This window comes from Lithobates pipiens, unplaced genomic scaffold, assembly GCF_037356315.1.
Source record: "Lithobates pipiens isolate NorthernLeopardFrog02 unplaced genomic scaffold, aLitPip1_a1.2 Scaffold_3, whole genome shotgun sequence".
Lineage (NCBI taxonomy): Eukaryota > Metazoa > Chordata > Amphibia > Anura > Ranidae > Lithobates > Lithobates pipiens.
Window position 1 is genome coordinate 17,685,578 of NW_027507790.1, and position 25,593 is coordinate 17,711,170.

A 25,593-nucleotide genomic window follows, 5' to 3' on the forward strand; every position below is an offset into this window, starting at 1 on the left:
TTTGTCATGTGATTTGAAGTTCCAAATTGCATGACAAGTAGGGGTGCTGAAATTAATCGCTGCATCGTGACCCCGATGTGGCATTGATGCATACAACTGGAAAAATCAATTGCCGGGTGACGTCATCCCGACTTGCCCTGCCCCTCCCGGGAAAGCGATCTGAGCATATAGTTGTTAAAGTTAGCTTAATTAAGTAATTTTAACAACAGTAGAGTACAAATGTGTTTGTACTCTACTTACAGCTCATACACTCTCTGCGCTGACAGTTCCCTGGCTTCCTCTTTGCACATTCCACTGTGTTTACTCCTAGTGTGCTGGAAGGTGTAAACAGGGAAGCCCAGGGGAACTGTCAGCACAGAGACAGTAGGGAACTTCACAGGGCCGTTTGTCAGCTGTGGATTGTAATCCCTCCTGACCTCCCAGCAGCAGTGTGTGTGAAGGCTTGTACCCTGTAGTGCACCAGATTAGTGCACTTTTTAAGGGAGTGAGGTTATAATTCAAAGGGGAGTTCCATTCAATTTTTTGCTTATTAAAAGTCAGCAGCTACAAAAATTGTGCATCTTCTGACTTAATAGACACTCACCTATGCCACAATTCAGTGACGTGGCCACCTAAACCCTCCCTTCTCTCCCCCGCCTGTTGACAGCACTGGCAATACTACTGTGGGCATCGGGCTGACAGCTTCACAGCCGGGTGCGCATGTCTCACTGTGCTGTCCTGCATAGCCGGGCCCAAGCGGAAGCTCTTCGGGAATCGTGATGCATCGTGGAATCCAATCAAATCGTGAGACCAATGAGGATGCGCACCTCTAATGACAAGTCGCACCCTCACTGTCGGCAATAGAACCGTTCATATCGCTGAAGCAATTACTTAAAAAAAAAAAAAAGTTCCTGCACTACTTTTTGCCTATTTCATTGCGAATTGCATAGACTTCTGTTAGACAAATTTTCAACCATAATAAAAATGGAGGTGCAAATCGCACTCATCTCTGGCTTTAAAATCATGCTGAAGTAGCGCAATTCCAAAGCTGCACTAGTGTGAACCAGGGCTATTTTATAGGGACATACTTCTTGCTAGCTTGTAACTGGATACAGTTTGCATAGGTTAGGTTTGTTCTGGTGAGTTGGGTGGATTTCTCTACTCCAAGCTTTAATTCTAGCATAGAGATAAAAAGAAAACATCATAACGGGCTCACATGAAGACTGTTTATTGCACAGCTATAAGTTGAAAATAAAAACCTAAAAGATAAGATAAAATTCACAATTGTACATAAGTGTACATTAATAAACAATGTATACAATATTCAAAAGGTTTAATAATACCACATAAATACAGGTTCCAAGAGGCATTTAACTTTTCCTATGTCATAAAAACTTAATTTTATTATCCTTAAAAAGAAAATTTCTGGTTCGTATTAACTAGGCAAGCTGCTTAAATTCACCGTTCACCTCCATAGTAACCAAACCAGCCCTGACCTCTAAAAAAATAAAATTTCATATTTTGACCAGCCTGACACTTCATAGCTTTTGGCACTGAAGGTAATATTAACAACTCAAGTGGTTACAATAGAAAATGCTTTCCTATTCAAAAACACATTCTGAAGTTAAAAAGGGAAGATTGGGGGAAGGGGAATGAAAAGTGCTTTTAATACTGTTCAAATGTACAGCTCTAAATGGGAGGCATCCATAACTACTGCGCAGTGAGGTTACCTCCTATTTTCAGTGCCAGACAGATTGTAGACCAGCAATGATGACCAAGCATGTTACTAAAATAAAATGCAATAAAAATGGCATATTTTCCGGACACATTCAAACTACACATATACACCATTTACTTCTGTTTGCAAATGGATGAAAAACCTTTTAACACTTCAGTTATAAGCAGGCTGGCTTCACACTGTGTTGGGGTAGTGTATGATCTATGTTGTGTGCCATTTATTTTGAATGCTACTTTAATGTACCTTGCCAGGGCATGTGGGTCTGAGCAGACCAGAAGGCTCAGATGTGAACCAACGGTGCACTGTGTTGTGCTGCACTGAAAAACAAGTATGGTTTTGCACACAGTAATGAACATGAGCTTGTGAAATACATCACAAAATGCAAAGTGTGGTAAACAGGGTTACTTATCTGGCGCTTCAGTGTATATGAGTGTTAATTACTCTTAATAAAATTAGCAAAAATTTAGCAGCCACTATATCAATATAATACATCATGATTTATAAGCCATAAAGTTCATTTCGAAAAAAGTCCTTAAGGCAAAGCATCGCTTTGAAATTATCAATTGCACGCCATTAGGTAACAGTATAATGCAATACACCCAGTGAGACAAGTCAAATTGGAGTGTTTGAGCAATAGTTCATGGACAATTTGTCTGGTGTATGGAGAATGCACCTTTACCGCACCACATGATTCCACTCCCCTAGGAAATACGCTTATCAGAGTTGAGTTAAAACACACTTTGGATATATTATTCCCAAACAGCAATGTCAAAGGGTTATCCTCCACAGTATCTCAAATAGTTTGCTGGGACAATGGATTGGTGCCTCCAATTCGCAATATTCCCACTAATGTGACCGTAAGCAATTTCATTGGCTCTTCTAGATAACTTGCACAGCCTCCCTTCCTGATTACAATCACTTTGCAAAAAATGTGTGCAAGAAAAAAAACAAAAAAGCTGGATGATAGAGCTGCACGATTCTGTCCAAAATGAGAATCATGATTTTTTTTTTTGCTTAGAATAAAAAGATCACGATTCTCGCGACGTAAAATCTTTCACATTATACAAAAAAATGGGTTAACTATAATGAATTAAAAAAAATGAACCAGTAAAGTAATTTTTTCAAAAAAAAAAATTGCATTTGAAAGACCGCTGCGGAAATATAGTATGACATAAAATATTGCAACAACCCCCATTTTATTCTCTAGGGTGTCTACTAAAATTATATATGTTTGGGGGTTCTAAGTAATTTTCTAGCAAAATAAAAAATGATTTTAACTTGAAACCAACAAATGTCAGAATAAGGTTTAGTGTTTAAGTGGGCAGGTTTTCCTCTTCCATTTGTGGCTTCAGAAGAGCAGAGAGAATTCTTTGCATAGCAAGAATAGTGAAACACTTTAGTCAAGATCGCAATGGGGAAAAACAAATCACGATATTGACGATTAATCGTGCAGCTGTACTGGATGATTGATGTCAGCACAACTTCACCTCTAACTAAGCTAAGTGAAATTTCAAATTGCAGACAGAAAATTCACTTAGCTTAGCGACTGAAGTGCTTCCTCTGTCAGTTTGTAGGCCTATTTTAAACAAGTCTACTCCAGATATCAAAGTTCCATTATCTATTTTTTTAACTGCATTATTCATTGAGCAGGGCTCCCTTGAAGCCCAATTTGTAATACCAACTTTGCTCCATCTGTTAAGGACCCATACACTTCCATGTGTATATATAAAGTGTTGGGGTATCATTATTTATGAATGGAATGACAACACACTAAGGCTATGCACTGTAGTGCATTGCAGTGTTTTACATTACAAAAAAGGATCACATCCCATTTTTGGCAAGTTAAGGTGTGTTGCCAGCAGTTAGCGTATCACAAATAAGTAAATGGGCCCTAAAGCAAAAAAACGAGATTGACACGTGGACAGATTTGTCACATTCCAGCAGACTACCTACTTACTTGCACAGGATTCCCTGTAACTGTGAACATATAAACATTTAGTAGAGTAATGTATTCCATTGGGAGGTACAGTATTTTAAATGCTATGTAATATGACATTATATAGGTAACACCATGCAGAAAATACTACACTCAATCCAACACATTAACACTGTTAAAAAGCAGTCTATGCCCTTAAAAACACTGTAATATAACAAATGTTCTAAAATGTGCCATTAGACAAACAGTTAAAAAAAACTTTTTAAAATGTTTTATTAGGAAAAGCAAAGCGGTTGATTTAATCAAACTGCAGAGTGCAAAATCTGATCCAGCTCTGCCGAGAAACCAATTAGCTTCCAGGTTTGTTTGTCAAAGCTTAACTGAACAAGCTGAAGGTAGAAGCTGACTGGCTACCATGCACAGCTGCACCAGATTTTGCACTCTCTGGTTTTAGTAAATCAGCCCCAAGATTTTATGTTTTACCAGGTACTGTGTATTGTGAGTAATCTGTCCTCTTATATGTACCAGATATAATACTCCCACCATTTGTACATGCAATATAAGAGTTGCAGAATAGCTTTCACCACCAATGTTTCTTAGTTAAATAACTGTTGTCTGAAACATTTGGATTAGATAGCAGTCTCCTGTCTTTAGGAGGTATAACTCCTAAATTGAAAAAAAAAAAAAATGGTTCCCAGTGGAAGGCCTTGGATCATTCTTCCGCTGGGAACCATTTATTCAAAATTACTTCCTTTCTTGAGTGAAAGTCAACGTATCAAAACAATGATATTGTTAAGTAGAAAAAACCCTGGTACATATGGTGAACTTTCACAGATTAAAATGAACTGTAAAAGTATAAAACTGTATTTTAAAATCAAGTCACAAATTGGTAACACATGACTTGGTCACATGACTCTAGGAGATTTGCTTTGCCAAAGACTCAAAAAAGGTATGACACAAGGGTACTAAGCTGTCTACCAACTTCTATGGGTGAAGAATAAGAGGCATTGAACGCATGGTTGTGTCAAGATCCTAATAGGCTAAAGGAGCCAGTCCTTCTAAAGACACAAGATCTAAATCTCCTCATAAACCATTTTACCCCAGCCATAAACATTAACCCATGTATTATTAATATAATAAATATGCACCATTAATATATTGCACCAAGCTAAAATGTACAGTAAGTCTCCCATGGGGAACAAACTCAAAAACAAACCAAGTAGCTTGCCAAGATCACCTCTCCATGCCCTCTAGTGCTTTAATTATGTAATTACACATGCGTTAACTCTACCCATCAAAGTCCTATTATCATAACATTACAAAAGTCATTTAGCCCCTTGAGATTTATGAACAATTCTGGTGGCACTGGAAGTGTCCAAATCACCATTCTATTTGAATGCCACCACAGTCAATAGAGATTTAGTGCTCACTATATGAAAAATACTGGTTGCATGACAATGTAAATGGTAAGGCACCCTAATAGGGGGGTATGGGCTACAGCCTATAGCCTAAATTTCACTTTGAAGGATTCCAAGTTCCAAAAAATAGGGAAAAATATTTTAGGGTGTACACAGACTACTTGCTACTACTAAACTGTATTTGGTTACCCCATTAAGAGCCAGTAGGCATTTTAAAGAAATGTAGAAACCCCTGCCCACACTTGCGGAGATCCAAGCAGAAATAAAAGCACCAATTAATGCAGTTATGTATTAATTCAAAAAGATTACTACAATTACACCCAAGTCTAATATTGGTCTGATTTATATAAATATGATTTATCATAGGACATATAAACCCCAGTCCTAAAACTTGTAGTAAGGGGTCTAAAAACAATATACAACCATTTTGTATGGAAAAAGGATTCCTTTTTCTTTGATCGACAGGTCAAGTTAGAGTTTGTTAATTGTTTGAATGTAACTCGCAATCTATATGAACAATACAACTCTGAATGGTTTCCACTTCCGTACTTAATACTGTGCAATATATGTAAGAAAAATACTTGGTCTAAGTTTGGTCTGGTCTGTACCTAAGAAAATGCTGAACAAAAATGGAGATGTATGTATAGTCAGTTGTTAAAAATATATATATATTAAAAGTCAAGTTCACCTTTGTGAAAAAAAAAAAATAGTATAAGTTTGACCTCATATCAGCCACTAGAAGCTCCCTGCTTAGTAGAATTGAGGAGACTAGAGAAGGAGGGGCAGTACTAGGAACCAATCGGGTGGGCTGCATGCAAAGTTATTGACAAGCAATAAGCTCCTGGGAGGAGAGAGCAGTCCCCCAAGAGAGGTAATCCGGCTGTATTGCATAACTGCCACAGAGAAGTGTAATAAGCTAATCTGGTTGGCTGTGTTCATTGGAAGGGCTATGTAAATCTTGGGACTGAAAGGAAATAAACAAATACTTTATCAAACAGAACATGCACACATCTTCACCCACTTGTGGATTTAGGTATTTGCCTGGAGCCCAACTTTTATAAGTGGCTAGATACAAAACCTGGTGCTTGGATACCGACTAGTCATTTATTGCAATTCCCTTTTCTCCATATATTGCTAAATCAAAGCTTCTCTGCGGTTGATTGTGTATTACATTTGCCCTGTTTTTTTATATGCCTCTAGAGGTCAGTTTTAAGTGCACTGCTTAGAGAAACTGTAGGCGTTCCATAAGAGATATTTCAAAAAGTTATGCAGAATCTGGCTTTCATTCATTATCAATACATTTACCAATCACCTGTACAAAACTAATTCAACAGTTACCATGATTCTACATTCTCTTACACCAGTGTGGTCCATTTTTTTTTTTACCCAGTTACTGTTGGATAAATATTTTAGAAAAAGTAGATGAATCGCATGAAAGGTTTTGTGGCTTTGCTTACATATGGCAGCAATGAGAGAATCTGTTTCCATACTGGCTACACAAAGGTGATAATAGGAAAGGGCTGGAGAACATGTACTTCACCATATTCTTACCTTCTCCTTTCTAACATATATTTGCATGCTTAGAAGGGGGTCTAGTAATTACATTTCCTCTTGTGTGTTTTTTAATATTGTAAAAATGAAGAGGAATGATGACCATGTTTACAATTAGCCCAGACAACACAGCTATATACGAGGAGGAAACTTTGCAGCACTGCTGCAACTTGTGACACAAATTTATTATACTCTCCATTTTCCCACCAATAAATGTACTACGCTAAAAATTCCAAACGTTTTCTTTCACTGAACAAAATCTGGCAAAAACATTTAACACATTACACCTCCAGTTGTCAAAAAATAACTTTGTTTCTAACACTTTCTGTGCTCCTAGGCAAACAAATGTTAGAGCTCAAACACTTCCCTTGTATGCTCTAGTTCAGTAGTCCCAAAATGTGGGTCGTGGGCCAAATGTGGCCCTTGAGGATCTATTCTTCCCACCAACACAGAGTGGGGCATAATTTCTGCCACTGACACCAAGAATGGGACACTATTCCTGCAACATATCAATGACTGGGCACTATTCCTTCTACTGACCAAAGGTGCTATGTAAATTCTATACTGCCACTGACCACAAAGCCCGAGGAAGTGTTTATTCTCACTGAATCCAGGATGTTTTCTAGCCCTACTGGTCACAAGCAGGTCCTCTTAAAGTCTCAAGGACAGTAAACTGGACCTTCAGTTAGAAAGTTTGGCTCTAGTGCAATCCAGACTCACCTGCAGCTAATACAGAAGCAACCAATTTTAGATTGTAAATTTAAGAAGGGTTGGGCTGGGTCTCAAGGAGCCAATTATTTATTATCTATAGTGCACAACTGCGATTAAGAGCTGTCCAAATGAACAGCTGTTTTCTGGACAGCTGGAGGTATGTGAAGGCATCTTTTGGTGCTTGCTAGTAGGCCATTATATTAGATTTAGACATGCTTTTTTCCTTACCAGGTTCACTTTAAGGGAATGATTTGTGGAAGCTGGAAGGTAAAAAGTAAGGGCAATGACCACATCTGAACTTTGAGAGATTGTTTCAAAACACAGTGACAGATAGATGTAAGGGCCGGTTCACACAGCGAGGCGATGCGAGGCGACACGGCTCGCCTCGCCTCGCTCCCGCAAGTCGCCCCCGTTCTGTACAATGGAACCGTTCTGAGAGGAGCGACTCGAGTCGCTCCGACTCAGAAAAAAGGTTCCTGTACTACTTCGGGGGCGACTTGCATTGACTTCTATACAGAAGTCCTCTGCAAGTCGCCGCTGAGGTCCCCGCAGGTCGCGGCGAGGCAAGTCGGAGACGCCTCGCCGCGCCTCGCTGTGTGAACCGGCCCTAACAGTCTTTTCTATTAACTCCACTCTAATTCCCACTGTGTATCCAATAAACATATTCACTTTCAAAGCTAGACTCATCCAGTACTGGAATCAATGCAATTGAAAAAATCTGCCGGCAATATTCTGGTACTACTTTAAATATTGGTGAGGGAGACCGTTATCACTTTAAATATAGTTAAGGGAACAGTATATTATAAAATGGGTGGCAGTTCAGTGTGTATTCACATGGGCTATAAATGTCCATACCTATTAGTGCACTTGATCTCAACATATCAGTGCACACAACATAAGTATATTGGAGTATAGTATTACTATGTACATAAACAGGCACTTCTCAGAAATTGAAAAATGTCTTTTAAAAGTGTAATAAAGTATCCTAAATGGTAAGAAATGTTAGAAATCAATTCATTTTGACAATTTTCATGTAGGACTGCAAACAGCTTGGGTTGTACTTTTTGTCAATTTGAAATCAGCATGCATGATTCATAAAACCTAGTTATGCGTAAATTCAGTGACCACCTTCCAAAGGCAGCGAATATGATCAGAATTTTAATGCAGCTGACCTAGTATGGTTTAAAGGGCGTATCACATGTCACCCCTCCTCAGGCACCAGCATGGCCCTGCACATGTAAACACTGGTGAAGGGAGTTCGGTGTTTCAGGGTTCGGTGTTTCAGGGTTATGTACTCTTTCCTCCAAATACTACATAAGAAAAGGATGACTTTCAAGTGGAGGAGCAGACTGCCTTATGATGAACCTCATTTCATGCCACACTTCAAAAGACCCATGCTCCCACGGAGACTGTTAAGTCTATAAATCCAAACTCAGATTGAAGGTGTAAACACAACAGTCTGTCCAAAGATGTTTAAACTTGCTGCACAACTCCTGTGACTAGGCAAGAAACATTTAATATCACTTCTACACTATCAGGCTTATTTAATAAGGCAGTGTAAATAGCCAATGATAAATGTGCAAAATGCAGACTGTAACCAGCGTTTAGGCAGTCAGTTACTGCATGTTGCAAACATGTACTGCATAATGTATGGTTGACCTCAGAAGCTACTGTGTCACACAAGGTTCCCATGGATTTCAAAATAAGAATCCCCCAGCTTTGGATAAAAACATTACTATAATATTTTGTGATTAGCAGAGGGTGGGGTGACCCAGCACAGAACAATACTTTCAGTAATACAGAATGTGAAAAAAAATATCATGAAAGCATTTTTCTATAACTTCTCACAGTGATTTAAGTGAAAAAAAAAAAAATTAGAGCAATGATAAAACCTATAGGACGCAATGCTGCTGAATTAAATAACACACTATTGTTTGAACTGGCAGTATTATATATAAGGCAGTGTGTTAAATAGTCCAAAACAAATACTTTAGAATAAAACATGCAAATAGTAATACTGATATTGAGGAACCTGCCATTTTATATATAAAAAAAAGTCTTGGAAGCCTCCTCTCAATAAAACAAAAGAGAACTGTCATTTAGTTTGTGTTTTCTTTGGTTGTGATGGTGACCAGTTGCTTGGCTGCCTTAGCAATATCATAGGCGCACTGGATCACTTGCTGTGTCACCAACTGGACATCCGTGCTTGGACTAGATTCCACCTGAAGAGTCTTTTTGCATTCTGTTTGCAGTCGATAAGCACTGGATGTAAGGAGTCGTAGAGAGGTCTTTACCAAATCGGACTTGGGTTTCTAATGAGACAAAATGCAGGATACATTAAAAATATCAAAGAACAGGGGCAAAGGAAAACATGCACGGTCAAGGTTTTGCAATTGCTGTAGATGTTATTAGAACACTGACGTCCCGACCCTTAAGCTGGGTACACACGGAGTTTGTTTTTCTATTCAACCAGCGGGCTGAACAAGAAACATTCCCAGATTCTCACATCCACACAAGCATTGTGAAGGCAGAGATCTACCCTGCTGTGCTTTTATATTCTGATAGTTGGGACTCCCCCTGTCAGAATACACTGATCAGTGCTGTGGCAGCTGGCTGAATCCTGGTTTTCCAGCAGGACAACAACATAATGATCAGCTTCTGTTCAACAAAGAAGGCTAGACATGGATCGAAATTCGTCCGTTTCCTGCTGAACCAGCTACATTTCGAAACATGTGTCTCCAACTTTATAGCCCAGCTGAAACTTCTATAGTGATTTTACACAATTATTAACAAATGCAAGACAACTCCCGCTGAACCATGCCAAAATATACAAAACGATGGGAAGAGAAACTGAACATAAACGTATCCCCATCAAACTAGCAAAACATGTTTTAACCCAATACATGAGCTATACTGTACTAGCAAAGAAATTTTTTTTACGTGTGCTGTATTACTGTCCCACAGAACTATACCATTACTTCCTAGTATGGATGACCTTTGGATTCAGGGCAAATGCAAACTTCATCACAACCAAGTCTGTTTGCAATTTGGCGAGCCACCTAACAAACTGCCCATATGCCACATCCCAAGCTCTCTTACATCACCTGGAACTGCAACAGATGGCGTTAGGATGGCAAGTGGGAGGACGGGAAGAGATCAAGAATCATACATTTCCTGATCTCCTCTTTGCAGTCTGAACTTGGAAGTGCCTAGCCCTCATTACATTAGATACACAATAGATCAAGCAATGAAGTTGTGTGTGTATGTATATTATGTATATATATATATATATATATATATATATATATATACATACATATATATATATACATATATATATACATACATATATACATATATATATATATACATATATATACATATACATATATATACACACACACACACACTCACACACACGTTAAAAAAGGTTAATAAAACAAAACCCTTTTAAAGCACACTCACTGCAAGCAATTGCACCACATGTGATATTACCATGTATGCCAAAGTGAAAACAATAATTCCTAGGTTCTAATTTAACTCTTAGTTGAAGTGGTTGTAAAGGTGTAAAGGCAGAAGGTTTTTATCTTAATGCCTTAAGATAAAAAACCTTCTGTGTGCAGCAGCCCACCTCAGCCCCATCTCTAACCAGCGAAGTGCACGACTGCCTCGACCGTCCAGGACTCTGCCTTCTTATTGGCTGAGACACAGCAGCGGTGCCATCGGCAACCAAGAGAGAGGGGGGGGGGGAAGAATCGAAACGCGACTCAGTGTCTGAACGGGACCTGCGGCTTGGCTCGGGTGTGCCCACAGCAAGCCGATTGCTGTGGGGGCACTCGGCAGGAGGGAGAAGCACCGAAGAGGGACTTGAAAAGAGTAGGATCTGGGCTGCTCTGTGCAAAACCATTTCACAGAGCAGGCAAGTATAACATGTTTGTTATTTTCAAACAAACACAAGACTTTACAATATCACTTTAACTCTAAGCTGATGAGCTTTAAGGACTTGCAATTTTGGGGACCGAAACATTTGAGATCTATTTACTCAACATCACCTTTTATTTTGTACAACAAAAAATGGGGATTCACTTGTGTTTGTGTACACTAAAATTAATTTTAGTGAATTTTTCGTGAAAATATAGATTTGATAAACAGTTGAGCAAATATCATGGGACATAAAAAACAAAAAACTATCATTTATTTTACAGGGCCTCTGGGTTGCATATATATTTAGCCACTTCTGCACCGCCACATACCGATATACATCCCAAATTTTAAGAGGAATATTGTTGTAATGGCAGCAGCTAGCTGCCATAACCCCGTTATCCTCTTCTTCGGCCGGCGGTCCACTTTCAGATAAAAGTGGTCTCTGTTAGATTTGCCGCAAAATCACTTTTATCAGTGATGGGAGAGGGTCCCCCCCCTCCCGCCGGGCTCCGGTACCCTCTGCTGCTTACCTGAGCCGTCGGCAGTGGCGATCAGATCCTATCACATGCTGGGTATAGACAAGTGAGGGGGAAGATGGCCCACACCCATACCATTGCAGGGCGGAAGCGACATCAAAACGTCCCTTCCACCCATAGCTCTTAAAGCTTTTTTTTTTTAAATTGTACTTGTAGTGTAAATATAAGATGTGAGGTCTTTTTGACCCCATATTTCTCATATTTAAGAGCTCCTGTCAAGCTTTTTTTTCTATTACAATGGATGTTTACATTCCTTGTAATAGGAATAGAAGCGAAAGAACAGTGTAAAAATAAAACAAAGGGTAAAATAATTAAGAAGCTCACGTGCAGAAGCAAACGCATACGTGAGTAGTGCCCGCATATGAAAACGGTGCAAACCACACATGTGAGGTATCGACATGGTCGGTAGAGCGAGAACAATAAATTCTAGCCCTAGACTTCCTCTAACTGAAAACATGCAACTTGTAGAATTTTTTAAACGTGGCCTATGGCAATATTTAAAGGTATATTTAAAGGTAAAAGTCTGTTGCCATTCTACGAGCGGGCGTAATTTTGAAACGTGACATGTTGGGTATTACTCAGCGTAAAATTATCTTTCACAATATAAAAATAAATTGGGCTAACTTTACTTTTTTTTTTTTTTATTAAAAAAATAAGACAAAAGTGTATTTTTTTCCCCAAAAAAGTGCTCTTGTAAGACCGCTGTGCAAATACGGTGTGACAAAGTATTACAGCGATCACCATTTTATTCTATAGGATGTTAGGGGGTTCTAAGTAATTTTCTAGCAAAAAAAAACTGTTTAACTTGTAAACAACAAATCTCAAAAAGAGGCTCGATCCTTAAGTGGTTAATGTTCAGAAAATAGGATTTTTGTACTCACCGTAAAATACTTTTCTCTGTAATTCACCGACCGACACAGCTCCTCTCTGTAACTAAATGGGTTTGTTAGCCTGCCACTAGGAGAACTACGCAAAATTCTAACAATACACAGAATTGTCAGTACCGCCCAGGGGGTGGACCCTGTGCTAACAACCCTCCCTGCTGCCCCAGCAGACTCAGTATGTCAACGAGCAGTATAACGTAGAGAAAGGAGGTGTGGGTGCTGTGTTGGTCGGTGAATTACAGAGAAAAGTATTTTAAAGGCGAGTACAAAAATCCTATTTTCTCTTATATTCACCGACCAACACAGCTCCTCTCTGTAATTAAATGGGACATACCCAAGCAGTGCCAAATGAGGGGTGTGAAAAAACAGCATTAAAAAACTTCATCCACCATGGCAAGTGGGAACTAGTGAAACTAAACCCACAAAAAAAAGCAGTGTATGAAAAAACACACCGCCATATAACCGGGTATTCTCAACAGGAGAGATCCCCAACCCCGCAAACTTTATGCGGAAGTAATGCAACAGTTCATTAACAAACAGTACTGCGTTTTTATCGAAAAACCAGGAAAAAAAATCTCAATTGCAACTACACGGCCGCCTGCAAAACTTTGTGGCCAAAACAGGCATCAGCTGATGCACTGACGTCTACCTTGTAGAACTTGGTAAACGTATGGACAGACGACCAGGTCGCCAACTTACACACCTGAGCGACCGACGCTTGGTGTCGGAAGGCCCAAGACGTTCCGATTGCCCTTGTAGAGTGGGCCGTGACCGGAAAGGGGGGCACCTGCCCCTTCAAGGCGTAGACTTGTACTACAATCTATCTGATCCACCTGGAAATAGTGGCAGACGAAACCGCCATACCCTTCTTTGGACCAGCCATCGAAACAAACAGCGAGTCCGACTTCCGAAAGGGAGCCGTTGCAGACAAATACACTTTCAGAGCTCCAACCACGTCGAGAGCGTGAAGGGCCACCTCTTTGGGGTGCTTTGGCCTAAGACACAGTGATGGTAAAACAATGTCCTCATTAATATGAAAAGCCGAGACCACCTTCGGTAGAAAGGACGGTTGCGGACAACACCACCTTATCCCCGTGGATGACCAGATAAGGCGACTTGCAGGACAAGGCCGCCAATTCTGAAACCCTCCTGGCCGATGTGATGGCCACTAGAAAGACCACTTTCTGTGAAAGGGTCAACAGGGGAATCTCCCTGATATTCTCAAACAGCGGCTTCTGAAACGCCAACACCAGGTTCAAATCCCACGGAGGTAACGGTGGACGCACCGGAGGGACTACATGTCGTACCCCCTGAACAAAGGTACTCACTAATGAATGAGATGCCAGGGGTCGCTGAAAAAAGACAGCCAGAGCTGAAATTTGCCCTTAATGGTGCTCAACGCCAACTTCTGGTCTACACCTTGCTGAAGAAACAGCAGGATCCTGGATATAGAAAAGGAGCGCGGATGCCACCCTTTCTCCTCACACATGAAGATATAGGCCTTCCGGGTACGAGGGTATATCTTCCGTGAAGATTTCCACGCCCTCAACATAGTTGAAATCACAGAGTCCGACAGACCCTGGTTCCTCAGCACCTGGCTCTCAATAGCCATGTCGTTAAAGCCAGCGATGGTAAAGCAGGGTGAAAGATTGGACCTTGAGACAGGAGGTCCTCCCGCAGCGGCAGTCGCCAGGGAGCGTCTGCCACCAGACGCACCAGGTCCGAGTACCAGGGTCGTTGAGGCCAATCTGGGGCCACCAGGATTACTGGATTCCCCTCGGCTTCCACTCTGTGCAGCAGGCATGGTAACAGTTTTAGCGGAGGAAAGGCGTAGATCAGCTGGTACTGATCCCACGGAGCCACCATCGCGTCTGTCCACGTATCTCTTGTCCTGGACACAAATCTCGGCACCTTCCGATTGAGACGGGAGGCCAATAGATCCACATCTGGTGTGCCCCATTTCAGGCATAGCAGCCTAAATATCTCCGGATGCGATGCCCATTCTCCTGGGTCCAGCATCTGTCAACTCACGTAGTCCGCCTGCCAATTTTCCACCCCTGGGATGTAAATGGCCGACAGGGCTGGAACGTGTCGCTCTGCCCACCGAAGTATGTGAGCGACCTCCCGAGCAGCGGCTGAGCTTCTTGTTACCCCTTGGTGATTTATGTACGCCACAGCCATGGCGTTGTCCGACTGTATCCTGATCGGACGCCCTTGAAGACGCATCGACCATGTGTGGAGGCACAGCCTGATCGCTCTCAATTCCAGCAGATTGATCGGCAACTCAGATTCTTCCGTCGACCATAGGCCCTGCGCCGACTGAATCCCCATCACTCCACCCCAGCTGGATAGACTGGTGTCTGTAGTGATCACTGTCTATTTCAGAGGAAGGAACGATTTTCTGGACTGAATCACCGGGGACCTCAACCACCAGATCAGAGAGTCCCTGACTGGCTGGCTCACCTGGATCTGCCGATCCAGGGACAATGGAGATTAGTCCCATTTTGTAAAAATCTCCTTCTGCAGGACTCTGGTGTGGAACTGGGCATAAGGTACTGCCTCGAAGGAGGCTACCATGAGCCCCAGTACTTGCGGTTCATCAGTAGTTTGACCGCAGATCTGAGAGTCGGCAATTTGTCTGAAGGGAGAAAGACTCTCCCTTCCCTGGAGTCCAATAGCAAACCTAGGTACTCCAGACGCTGGGTCGGTACAATCACCGACTTCTTTAGGTGCAACAGCCACCCAAATTCTTGCAGGGTATGCGTGGTGATCGCCACATCCTCCTCTAATTCTGAGATGGAGGATGCTCTCAGGAGGAGATTGTCTAGGTAACCCACGATCACGATCCCGCGTTGTCGCAGCAACGCCAATACTGGAGCCAGGACTTTGGTAAAGACTCGGGGGGCTGATGCCAGGCCAAAAGGAAGAGCCACAAATTGGTAGTGGGCTTCCCCGACTGCCAAACGCAGACATTTTTGATGCCGAAGGCATATGGGTATGTGCAGGTACGCATCCTGGATGTCCAAGGATGCCAGGAAGTCCCCTTGATGGAGTGCAGCGACTACTGAGCGAACTGATTCCATTCTGAACCTCTGCACTTTTACAAAGTGATTGAGGGCTTTTAAGTCCAAGATCGGACTTAGCCCTTCCTTCTTGGGAACCACAAACAGATTTGAGTAGAACCCCTGGAAGCGTTCAGATTCCGAAACTGGTACAATCACTCCCTGATTCAGCAAGTCCCTCACCGCCCCTAACAGGGCCTTCCGGCGAACTGGGGATGCAGGTATGCTGGAGGGGAAGAATCTGTTTGGCGGCCAAGAGAGAAACGCTATCTTGTAGCCTGTGGAAATCAGGTCGAGATGTGGGTGGGGGCAAACCTTCATGCGGTAGCACTTTTGTTCGCAGGCTTGCAGTTCTAGGGGCACTTTTGACCGTCCGTGGGCATCCTGTCGGGCTGGGGATGTTTTGTCGAAGCAACAGGCGGACGAAAAAGCCGTTTGTGAGTGGAAAAAGAGGGCCCTTGCCTGCGGCGTGGCTCCTTAGCCTTCCTGGCCTGTGGGAGTAGTGTACTCTTACCACCCGTAGCATTTATAATAAGGTCATCCAACGAGGCTCCAAAGAGCTGCTCGCCAAGGAAGGGAAGATCCGTCAGGGCTTTCTTGGATGCCTGGTCAGCAGACCAGCATTTTAGCCAAATCAGGCGCCTCAGCACCACAGCTGACACTGAAGCCCTGGATAACAGAGGGAGAGTATCCAGGGCTGCGTCACAAACGTACTTAAGGCCTCGCACTAGTTGGTCTGCTAGTTCCACGCAGACAGGGGAGGCCTGTTGCTCTCCCAATTCGCGGTGGAAAAGCAAAAATACCTCCAGACACCTTTTTGGGACCCACCACACCGGGACCAGGACCATCGCTAGCCGCACAGACCCCCTACCGGTGAGAGAGCCAGCGATCCCCATACACACACCGCCAGCAGCACATGCAGCCGCCCCCTCCGGGGGGGGGGGGGGAGATAGGGACGTGGGAGAGAAGAGGAGGTGAGGTGGCACCCGAATCGACCTCCCAGGGAATTCCCAGCTGCTCAACCCCCCGAAGGAGGGAGAGCCATACTTACCAGTCCTAAGAGCTGGGAGACATTTCGTCACAGACCCACTCCTGTGCTGGCCTCAGTATACTGTGATCCAGACATCAGTAGCCCGGTCATATGTATACCCCGGAGCATTGAAGCTCACCGACCACCTCTGGAGCTGAGGTATGTCGTGGCCTGCCGAGCCTTAGCTGCGACCTGCACATGCTCGATGGCCGGACTGGGGGGACTACAAGGATAACTCAATCAGCCTGTCAACAGCCGGCAGTTGATAGAAGATCACAGGATCTTTCATCATGCGCAAAAGTATAAATCCTGCATTAAAAAAATGGACCAAAGGGCCCGCAGGGTTCCTAGGTCATTCTCCTTCACTAGGCAAAATAAAACCGAGGCTGCTGGGACAGCAGGGAGGGTTGTTAGCACAGGGTCCGCCCCCTGGGTGGTACTGACAATTCTGTGTATTGTGTTACAATTTTGCCTAGTTCTCCTAGTGGCAGGCTAACAAACCCATTTAGTTACAGAGAGGAGCTGTGTCGGTCGGTGAATTACAGAGAAAAGGGGCTTTACAGCCCTTTCTTGCCAAGTTTATCCTCCCAATGATAAAAGAAAACATGTGGTCTAGTATAGTTCAGCAGAGGAAGAGCCGGGCCACTCAGGCTGCATGCCTGGATAAGAATCTGGCAGGATTTTAAAGAGGAATGCCATGTCATTTTTATTTTCGGTAACTATCACTTTTTTAAAATACATCAGACTGTTCTGCAACTGCACATGCAGCTTTAATTAAAGGTATGCCCTAAGGATGCCATTTATTTATATCCAATGTTGCTGCATGAAAAGACCCTTTCCCTGCTGATGGCATTTTTTGTTATTGTAGTTTGCATTGGTACAGGTCCCACAAAATGATGTATAGCTACCCATGCCTACTTTTTAAAAATGGCTTGCAAATTATTTTTGAAAAAGGCCAGGGAAAAAATAAATATACGCCTCCTACAGACTTTAAACACGTCACTTCCAGAGCCAACAGTTTCTGTTGTTGCATGTGTTAAAATACACATTTTAGGCCTGATAAATAGTGGGCAGACATGACTCCCCGCCCCCCAAGCAGTATATATTTTCTAAACGCAACACCACTGGAGAATAAAATGGTGGTAGTTGCATTTTTATATTACATTACGTGATATTAGCGCACATGTTAAACACAAATGATGAGGTTGCAACAAAAACAGATGATACCCAACATGTCAGGTCTTAAAATTGTACATGTCCAGAAAATAAACTTTGATACCCAAAACTGTCCATAGGTGTGGCTTTAAAAGCCTTTAGGTTATTAGTTTAGCATTCACCATGAACGATGCCCCTAGTATTGTTCCTCTCACGCTGACGTTCACAGCAATATGTAACGTGTGCAGCACAATCATCGTTTTCACACTTGGGTGCACCTGTTCTTATGTACATGTACGTGGGGGAATGGGATGTTAAACATCTTTATGTGATAGCATAATGTAATGACAGGTTCTGTTTACACAGGACCTATTAGAACCCTGACGTCTCTCCTGCCTTCCACTGAAGCTAACAGAGCACAGATGCTCCATTAGCCATTTCCCTAGCCACATTAGTTGACAGCCAAACCTAAGTGTGACACAATACACATCCCTGTCCATGTTCATGTTCATTCACTGATGGGGAGATCAAAATGGTGTGGGTAAGTTCAGAAGATTGTGGAAGTGATAACTGTACTATATGAGGCGAATGCAACTGCTTGGGGCATTGAATGATTTGATCATATCTGGTCATCCTGGATGATTTTCAAAATGCAGACCTTCCAATTTTGATTCACTAGAACTATACTTCCCTGGTGGGCCATGAGAGGTTATCTATTCTTCCTCGCCCACAGTCCATTGCTCGCCACCCTTCCTTCCATACCCATCAACTCTGATCCTCCCTACTGTACACCCTCTTACCTTTCACCTCCTTTTCCTCTAGTTTAAATGCTGTCCTTACTCAAGTGGAGCATTTCATGATCTCCCCTCCACCCAGGAAACATATTCCTCATACACTATCCCAGTAGACGCCAAACATCCATAAAAAAAAAAGATTCATAATTTAATGGCTGAACGATGAATAACTACACAAAAGAGTAAAAATACAAAATTTTGCAGCCATGTTATAATATTTATATAAAATCTCTATTTTAAATATAAAACTTTAATACAAGATGCTTCTGTGTTTTCAGCGCTTGCTGGGTTGTCTATGAGGTCCATTACTAACTCTGCATTGTGGTGCTCCTGCAGATGGAAAATCTGTGTCTCTATAGATCTTAGCAATGAAGACATAAAATCAAACAAATATGTGGAGTAGACGCTTTTGTTCTCGGTTTTGTTGCAGTTATAGTACAGACACATTTAGTCTAAATGTGAACATTATAGTTATCCTTTAAATCACTAGCAGTACATAGTTATAGTTATATATTAGTTAAATAGTAGGCGAGGTTGAAAAAAGACACAAGTCCATCAAGTTCAACCTATTTGTGTGATTTTATGTCAGTATTAGATTGTATATCCCTGTATGTTGTGATTGTCCAGGTGCTTAGCCATCTATTTTTTTTTAATTATCGTTGCCCCCCACTGAAACCACTGCCTGTGGAAGAGAATTTCACATCCAAACCTCTCTTACAGTAAAGAACCCCCTACGCAGTTTATAGTTACCGTATATACTCGAGTATAAGCCGAGATTTTCAGCCTCTTTTTTGAGGCTGAAAGTACCCCCTCGGCTTATACTCGAGTCACCGCTGTCTGACTGCTCGATCAGCGTATCGAGCAGACAGACGGCGGACATTAAAATTCAAAAGCCGCGCCTCCTTCTCCGCCTCCGCCTGTGATAGGCGGAACACTGAATTTCCCAGCAGTCAGTGTTCCGCCTATCACGGACATCCGTTCATTCTCATACTACGGACGAGTATGAGAGGATGTCCGTGATAGGCGGAACACAGGCTGCTGGGAAATTGAGTGTTCCGCCTATCACAGGCGGAGGCGGAGAAGGAGGCGCGGCTTTTGAATTGTAGAATGGCCGCCGAGAAGAGCGGCGATCCTGGAGCGGCGATCCATCGGCACGACACGGGACGGAGGAGGCACGGGACGGAGGAGGCACGGGACAGAGGAGGCACGGGACAGAGGAGGCACGGGACAGAGGAGGCACGGGACAGAGGAGGCACGGGACAGAGGAGGCACGGGACAGAGGAGGCACGGGACAGAGGAGGCACGGGACAGAGGAGGCACGGGACAGAGGAGGCACGGGACAGAGGAGGCACGGGACAGAGGAGGCTCGGGACGACGGCGGCTCGGGACGACGGCGGCTCGGGACGGAGGCTTGGGACACAGGTAGGCTGGACACACACACAAGGCTGCACGGACACACACACACACACACACACACACACACACAGGGATGGATGGATGGATGGATGGATACACACACACACACACACACACACACAGGGATGGATGGATGGATGGATACACACACACACACACACACACACACAGGGATGGATGGATGGATGAATACACACACACACACACACAGGGATGGATGGATGGATGGATACACACACAGGGATGGATGGACGGACACACACACAGGGATGGATGGATGGATGGACACACACACAGGGATGGATGGACGGACACACACACAGGGATGGACGGACACACAGGGATGGACGGACACACAGGGATGGACAGCCATGTCTCACCCTCGGCTTATACACGAGTCAATAAGTTTTCCAGTTTTTTGGGGGTAAATTGGGGGCCTCGGCTTATATTCGGGTCGGCCTATACTCGAGTATATACGGTAAACCACTTTTCTTCTAATTTTAGAGAATGGCCGCGTGTCTTATTAAATTCCCTTTTTGTGGAAAAGTTTTATCCCTATTGTGGGGTCACCAGTACAGTATTTGCACATTGAAATCATATCCCCTCTCAAGCGTCTCCTCACCAGAGAGAACAAGTTCAGTGCTCGTAACCTTGCCTCATACCCAAGGTCCTTCAGTCCCTTTATTCATTTTGTTGCCCTTCTCTGGACTCTCTCCAGTTCCAGCACATCCTTCTTGAGGACTGGTGCCCAAAACTGGACAACATACTCCAGGTGTGGCCGGACCAGAGTCTTGTAGAGTGGGAGAATTATCGTTTTATCTCTGGAGATGATCCCCTTTTTAATTCAAGCCAATATTCTGTTTGCTTTGCTTACCGCAGCTGGGCATTGCATGCCATTGCTGAGCCTGTCATCTACTGAGAGCCCTAGGTCCTTTTCCATTCTAGATTCCCCAGAGGTTCTCCCCCTAGTGAGTATATTGCATTTATATTTTTGCCACCCAATGCATTATTCTACATTAAACCTCATTTGCCATGTAGTTGCCCACCCCATTAATTTGTTCAGATCTTCTTGCAAGGTTCCCACTCCCTGCGGAGAAGTTATTGCCCTGCTTAGCTTAGTATCGTCCACAAATACAGAGATTGAACTGTTTATCCCCTCCAGGTCCTTTATAAATAAATTAAATAGGATTGGTCCCATGACAGAAACTCGGGGGACCCCTTTTTCCACCCCGGACCATTCTGAGTACTCCCCATTTATAACTACTCTCTGAACTCGCCCCTGTAGCCAGTTTTATATCCATGTACTCACCCTGCGGTCCATTGGACCTTACTTTGTACAGTAAACGTTTATGGGGAACTGTAGCAAATGCCTTTGAAAAATACAGATAAACCACGTCTACAGGCCATCCTTTATATATATGGCAGCTCACTTCTTCATAGAAGGTTATTAGCTTGGTTTAGCAAGAACGATTCTTCATGGATTACTGCTAACGATACCATTGCCATTACTAAAATCTTGTATATAGTCCCTTATCATCCCCTCCAAGAGCTTGTATACAATCGATGTTAGGCTAACGGGTCTGTAATTCCCAGGGATGTATCTTGGCCTTTTTTAAATATTGGTCCTACATTGGCTTTTTTCCAATCAGCTGGTACCATTCCAATTAGTAGACTGTATAAATTAGGAACAATGGTCTGGCAATTACTTGACTGAGTTCCTTAAGGACCTTCGGGTGCAAGCCATCTGCTCCCGATGACTTATTATTGTTGAGTTTTTCAAGTCTATTTCTAATGCTGTCCTCTGTTAGCCATGAGGGTGCTGCCTGGGACATGTCATAAGGATAAACATTGTAGTCTTGGTTACTGAAGGCCCCCCTTCGTGAAGAATGAGGAAGAATAAATGCAATAATTTCCATCCTTAGTAACCAGATTCCCTTCATCATTCTTTATGGGACCAATATTATCTGACCTCCCTTCCTTACTATTTATGTACTTAAAGAATTTCTTGGGATTTCCTTTTACTCTCCTCCACTATATGCCTTTTGTGTTCTATCTTAGCAGCCCCGATTGCACCCTTACATTTGTTGCATTCTTTATAAAGTTGGGATGCTAATGATTACCCTTTGTATGTAACATACTTATTCATATGGTACACCACTTAAACATCACATATATTGAGAAACTTACCTTTGGAAATAGGGCTGCCATTTCTGTCACTGCAACGTGTATTCTTTCTGAACATGGTATATAGCTGCAAGAAGGAAAACAAAAATATGAAACCTAGAACCCTCCACAGTGACAACTGCCACTAGAATACTCAAATAATATTAAGAAAATTCTCTCAACTCTTAACAAGTCTAAGTGCTAGGCTCCTTTGGCATTGTTTCATTTCAAAGGTCATAACAAATATTCTGGCCAAAGGAATAAACAACCAAACACCCGACATGCCTAAATTACAAAAATGCGACATATGCTCGTTTTTTTATTAAATGGAGGGGGGATGCTGCGTTTGATCTGGAGTAGGGTTAACCCACATTCCAAAAGTTTCTGTATATAGGGAATTGATTCCTCTTAAGGGAATTTAAAGGGAAAATGACTACTCTTGTATTATGCTAAAGTAAACAATGTTTATTGTAGATTGTTATGATTTGTGTTTTTATGTAGGTAAACAAGACCTACATAGCAAAGAAGAAAAGGGAAGATAGGTACATATAAAATATACAGGATGCAATGATCACAAACATGGAATACAAAATCAGAGCTACACAGTTATATATTCCGACGCGTTTCGAGTACTGCCTCTTCTTCAGGGAATAGAGATCAGCATATTAACATAAATCTATAATTTGAAAAGAAAAACTATTTAAGAAAAAACATTTTCAGAGAAAACTAAAAACAGCATAATAAAACAATAATACCATTTTGATAGTAAGTTTAGACATATACTGACCATGTAATGCATCTTGAAACCATCATGTATAGTTGCATCCAAAATTAAAAAGGATGCAACTATACATGATGATTTCAAGATACATTACATGGTCAATATATGTCTCAACTTACTATCAAAATATATATGAGATGATCCTGTCTCATTGTTCTATTATGCTGTTTTTTGTTTTCTCTGAAAATATTTTTTCTTACATTTTTTTCTTTTCAAATTATAGATATATGTTAATATGTTGATCTCTATTCCCTGAAGAAAAGTCAATACCGTCGGAATATATAACTGTATCTCTGATTTTGTATTCCATGTTTGTGATCATTGCATTCTGTACATTTTATATGTACCTATCTTCCCTTTTCTTCTTTGCTATATAGGTCTTGTTTATCTACATAAAAACACAAATAAAACAACAATTTACACAAAACATTGTTTACTTTAGCATAATACAAGAGTAGTCGTTTTCCCTTTAAGATCCCCTAAGAGGAATTAATTCCCTATATAGAGGCTCATTTTTTAAGCTGCTTTTCTCCTGCCCCTGTGTGTATGAAGCCTAATACAGTCACACAATTTTATTATAAAAAGGCACCAATAGGTTCTCACATGAGTAAAAACACAATACAGCATGCATCAGCTGAACATAAAAAAGTCAGATGCTTAGACTGCGTCCAACATGTTTTGTCTCTAAAGAATGACTTTAGGGGCCAGTTTATCAGACCTTTATGTTAGAGATCTGACACCTCTAGTAAGAGGCTGTGTTGAGTATTGGAGCACAGGAGTGTTCACATGCGACTTCCAATAAGCACTTCTTTACCTGTGGATGGACTTTGTTTCTATGGTGTTTTTTTTTATTTCTATTAATATATTTTATGATTGTGGGACATTATTTTATAGGAATGCATTTTTATTCACGATTTGTTCACCAGTATATATTTATTGTGACATTATGCAGTATATTAAGTTATGCTATATTTTAGCTGTTTTTGGCACTTTTGTTGGCTCAACAGGTTTTATGTAAATACACTCTGTTGAGCTTTTGTATTTGGACAATCACTGAGTGCTGCTTCTGTATAATGTTGTCTATTTTAGTTATGATCACCTAGCCCAGATTGATATTGTTTTTTTCCAAACCTTCACTAGCAAGAAAAATGTTGCATATCTCTGCCTAATGAAGGGCTGGACCATGGACCACAACACAGAAAAATGTAGGCCCTGCTACATTGACAGTGCAGCACACAGCATTTAAAATAAATGTCAACACTAGGCATGCGTTACCTCAACGTGGGTTGTGTGAATATCCCCTTTTGAGTAAGAGCACTCTCACTGGACAAGAATGGCAATTGCTGAAACTTAACCACACCGATTACAATTTGATGTATAATGTACAATCTCTGTTAGATCTTCTAGCAATTATGTAGCACAAGGGCCTACCTGATTGGATACAGACCGATACAACCTCATATTACATAGTTTTAGTAAATCTAAAGTTGATTGTACATAAATTGTGCTGTCAAATTGTAAAGTGTATGGTTACCCTTAGTCCTGAAGCTAGGGCTCTAATAAACCCCAAGGTTAAACTACTAATGAACGTGCCCAAGGTTTGCAGAGTACAAACATGGAGACTACCTAACAAAAAAAAAGGCAAAAATAGGAAGCCCACATCAGGTGTCTAGTCCAAGGCAGGTATTTACAATGACTGCCAGGTGTGTTTTATGGCATATGTGTACCTATAAAACAGGCATATGTACACGTATACATTGGTGACCAATTTTGATTTTACAGCTGTAAAGCCCACAGGTGATTTTCCTACACTTAAAATGGTGTATGTGTTAACTGTGGTAGTAGGATAACCAAAAATCTGGAATTCAGGGCTTCACAATTACATCATTATAATGCATAACAAATACATATTTACCCTATTCCATGCAATTATCTGAAAGGTGCAAGAGCTTGAACACAGCACTTAAAACAATTAGAAATACATGATTATATTCTACAAGTTATATACAAGCTAAAGAAGAATAAGTATGCAAAAGGTATTTTATTAAACTTCAAACACTGCACACAGATGTTAATCACACATAGCCCAAGAGCCTTATAACCTGTAGCACTCCAGAATGTTTGTAGCTTATAACACAGTGAACTGCTCCTTGCTTTTCTAAAACCTGCTGTCCCAGAAGAAAAGCTACCCGAATAATGGCCATATAGTTTGAGGTTTTTCATTAGTTTGTTGAGTTTGATATTTGTGTGATAAAAATCTAAAGAAAATTTTGCCTGCATCAATTTGATCACTTTCACTGACAAAAGCTGACCAGTAGCCATTGAAAAGGATCGTGTTGGTTGTTGGCTTATTTGAATGGAAATGACACAAATAACACCATCTTTGCTTTCAAAATCATCCCAGAACAAATGATCTGAAGAAACATTTCTTGAATTGTTTTTATATTTGATACTATGAAATTGGCTGAAAAGGATCAAAATAATGGGCAAAATTATATTTGCTAGATGATGGTTT

General features: G+C 41.7%; 1 protein-coding gene across 6 annotated transcripts in view; it reads right to left on the reverse strand.

Moving 5' to 3' along the window:
• Positions 1–1,191: 1,191 nt before the first annotated feature.
• Positions 1,192–25,593, reverse strand: part of GIT2 (GIT ArfGAP 2) — a 174,787-nt gene continuing 150,385 nt past the window's right edge. For all 6 annotated transcript variants that reach the window (XM_077461335.1, XM_077461334.1, XM_077461341.1 and 3 more), the window contains 2 exons: positions 22,322–22,385; positions 1,192–9,645 (listed from right to left, as the gene is read on the reverse strand). In XM_077461335.1, the coding sequence (XP_077317461.1) occupies positions 9,433–9,645; positions 22,322–22,385 (277 nt within the window). In that variant the 3' untranslated portion in view covers positions 1,192–9,432. The remainder of the gene's footprint in view (positions 9,646–22,321; positions 22,386–25,593) is intronic.